This window comes from Coccinella septempunctata, chromosome 3, assembly GCF_907165205.1.
Source record: "Coccinella septempunctata chromosome 3, icCocSept1.1, whole genome shotgun sequence".
Classification (NCBI taxonomy): Eukaryota; Metazoa; Arthropoda; class Insecta; order Coleoptera; family Coccinellidae; genus Coccinella; species Coccinella septempunctata.
The window spans coordinates 31,384,043-31,386,525 of NC_058191.1; the positions used below are offsets into that span (position 1 = coordinate 31,384,043).

The 2,483-nt window shown below is 37.5% G+C and overlaps 1 protein-coding gene across 1 annotated transcript; it reads left to right on the top strand.

Moving 5' to 3' along the window:
- Positions 1-219: 219 nt before the first annotated feature.
- LOC123309809 (UDP-glycosyltransferase UGT5-like) lies at positions 220-2,211 on the top strand. The gene is made up of 3 exons (XM_044893079.1): positions 220-1,085; positions 1,299-1,741; positions 1,829-2,211. The coding sequence occupies exons 1-3, from the start codon at positions 255-257 to the stop codon at positions 2,121-2,123; spliced, it is 1,569 nt and encodes a 522-aa protein (XP_044749014.1). The 5' UTR covers positions 220-254; the 3' UTR covers positions 2,124-2,211.
- Positions 2,212-2,483: the final 272 nt, after the last annotated feature.

Below are 2,483 nucleotides of genomic sequence, written 5' to 3' on the forward strand. Positions count from 1 at the left end.
CTCATCTTATCATTTTCAAAATCGATTTCCCCTCACAGAAATAAATTCGTTAATCCGTATTTGAAGTTTGTGAAAATCATCCAACCTCAAACGTCATTTCACGTGGGATGATCGTTGAAGATAAAATAACAACATGAAAGGGTATTGTTATTTTTATCTGATATTGACCGATATCTAGCAATCTCTCAATTCTGAATTGTGTATAAAACTCAGGAAATACATTGACTCTTCCTCAGACAGTAATCGTCCGTTACATGCCCAGCAAAATGGGAAAATTCAGTGTTACGTTACTGCTCATCTTTTGTGCCAGCCACGCATATAGTGCCAAAATTTTGGGTGTGTTCATGACCCCTAGTTACAGTCATCAAGTGGTGTACCAGCCAATATGGAGGGAACTCTCCCTTAGAGGCCATGAAGTTACCGTCATCACACCAAACCCTTTACACGACAGCAAACTCACGAATTTAACGGAAATCGATGTTAGTGCTTCATACAAAATTTTCAGAGATGAAAATGAGAAGGGTATGCTCGAGGAGAAATCACTTCTCGGTGAAATGAAAAGATTCTCGAAGATATTCGAGATGCTGGCACATTATCAGCTTGGTCATCCGGACGTTCAGGCTTTAATCAAGAATAAAAACCAAACATTCGATTTGTTACTAGTGGAATACCTCTACCCTGCCATGTACGCTCTCAAGGATATCTACAACTGCCCAATGATAGGAATAACTTCTCTTGGTCTTACGCCTTTTGGAAACCAATTGATCGGTAATCCTAAGAATCCAGCAATGGAGCCTGATATCACCATGGACGTTTCTGTGAGTCAAACATTCAAAGATCGTCTCCTCAGCGCTGCTTTGGATTTGACTGGAAGAGTATTAACCCGTTTCGTTCTGATGAAAAAATTGGACAAACTTGTATCACAATATATTGACGAAGACATCAGACCAATGCAGGAAATCGTCCAAGACTTCAGTCTGGTAATTGTCAACTCAAACTTGGCCATAAGGAATGCTAAACCATCGGTTCCGAACTTAGTGGAAATTTCTGGAATACATATTCAAAAGCCGAAACCATTGCCTAAGGTCAGTATCATTCAAAATCTTTTTAAATTTCTCAGGAAAATTATCTAATAAATCTAATTGGAAGATTGATTAATGCGAGTGGTTCATCATGAACGAGGAGAAAAGTCCTTTTGTTCCAGAGGATTATGGGACAAAAGAACTTTTCTACTCGTTCATATATAACTCTTACTTTGCGTTCAAATGATTACTAATGGCGTGATTATTTCATTTCAGGACTTGAAACATTTCTTGGACACCTCCACTGAAGGAGTGGTCTACTTCAGTCTCGGATCCAACATGAAGAGCGCTCTTATACCCGAAGAGAAGTTGGAACTCATCCTACAAGTGTTCGCAGAGTTGCCATACAAAGTTTTGTGGAAATTCGAGAAAGAGAACCTGCTGAACAGGACTGACAACGTTTTCATACAAAAGTGGCTTCCACAGCAAGACGTGCTGGCACATCCAAACGTTAAACTCTTCATTTCCCAAGCCGGTATTCAGTCAATTGATGAGGCTATTTTCATGAAGGTACCACTCCTGCTGATGCCTATTTTCGGAGATCAACCTTACAACGCTCACCATATGGTAACCAAAGGTGCTGCATTGTCATTGGACTACAACAAATTGAATAAAGCTGATTTCAAAAACGCTATTCTTGAAATGATGAGGAATCCAAAGTAAGTAACAAAGTTTGACTTCTTAGTGATCAACTAATTCTTACATCTCGAATGTTTCAAATTTAATATCCCTCAATTTATTTCCAGATATCAAAACCATATGAACGAGCTCAATGCCATCGCAACTGATCAGATCGTTCCAGCTCTTGAGAAAGCCGTTTGGTGGATTGAGTATGTTCTTCGTCACGACGGGGCGAAGCATCTTATGTACAAAGGAAGAAACACTCCCTTTTACCAATACTACATGTTAGATATCATAGCAGCTTTGGTGATTAGCTTGGTTACTATCGCAATTGTCTTGGTGCAAACGACTAAGGCAACAATCAAATTCTTCAGTGTTTCAAGGAATTACGTACAAAATAAAATGAAGAAGACGCAATAAGGAAAAGATAAGACTGGGCATGAATACTCATATTTATTCTTATTGTAAATATTTTTATACGGACGAAAATATACTCATTTTTATACTGTCTACATTTTTTATTTCCCATTGCTATATATAGGTATTGTTTACTTGTGCTTGAGATAAAGCTTCAAAAAACTTTCTATTATTCTATTTACAAATTTTGAGTCGAAAATGGGTCTAAACGAGTGGGTTGGAATCATTGAAGAAGAATTCTTATTATCACCTCTATCAAAAACTAGTACTTGTTTCTGAAATGAAGATTTGAAGATTTTTTTGGTGGTAAGTTTAAAAATATGAATTTTTTGAGCATTGGAAATAAATATAGCTCCGGAACCA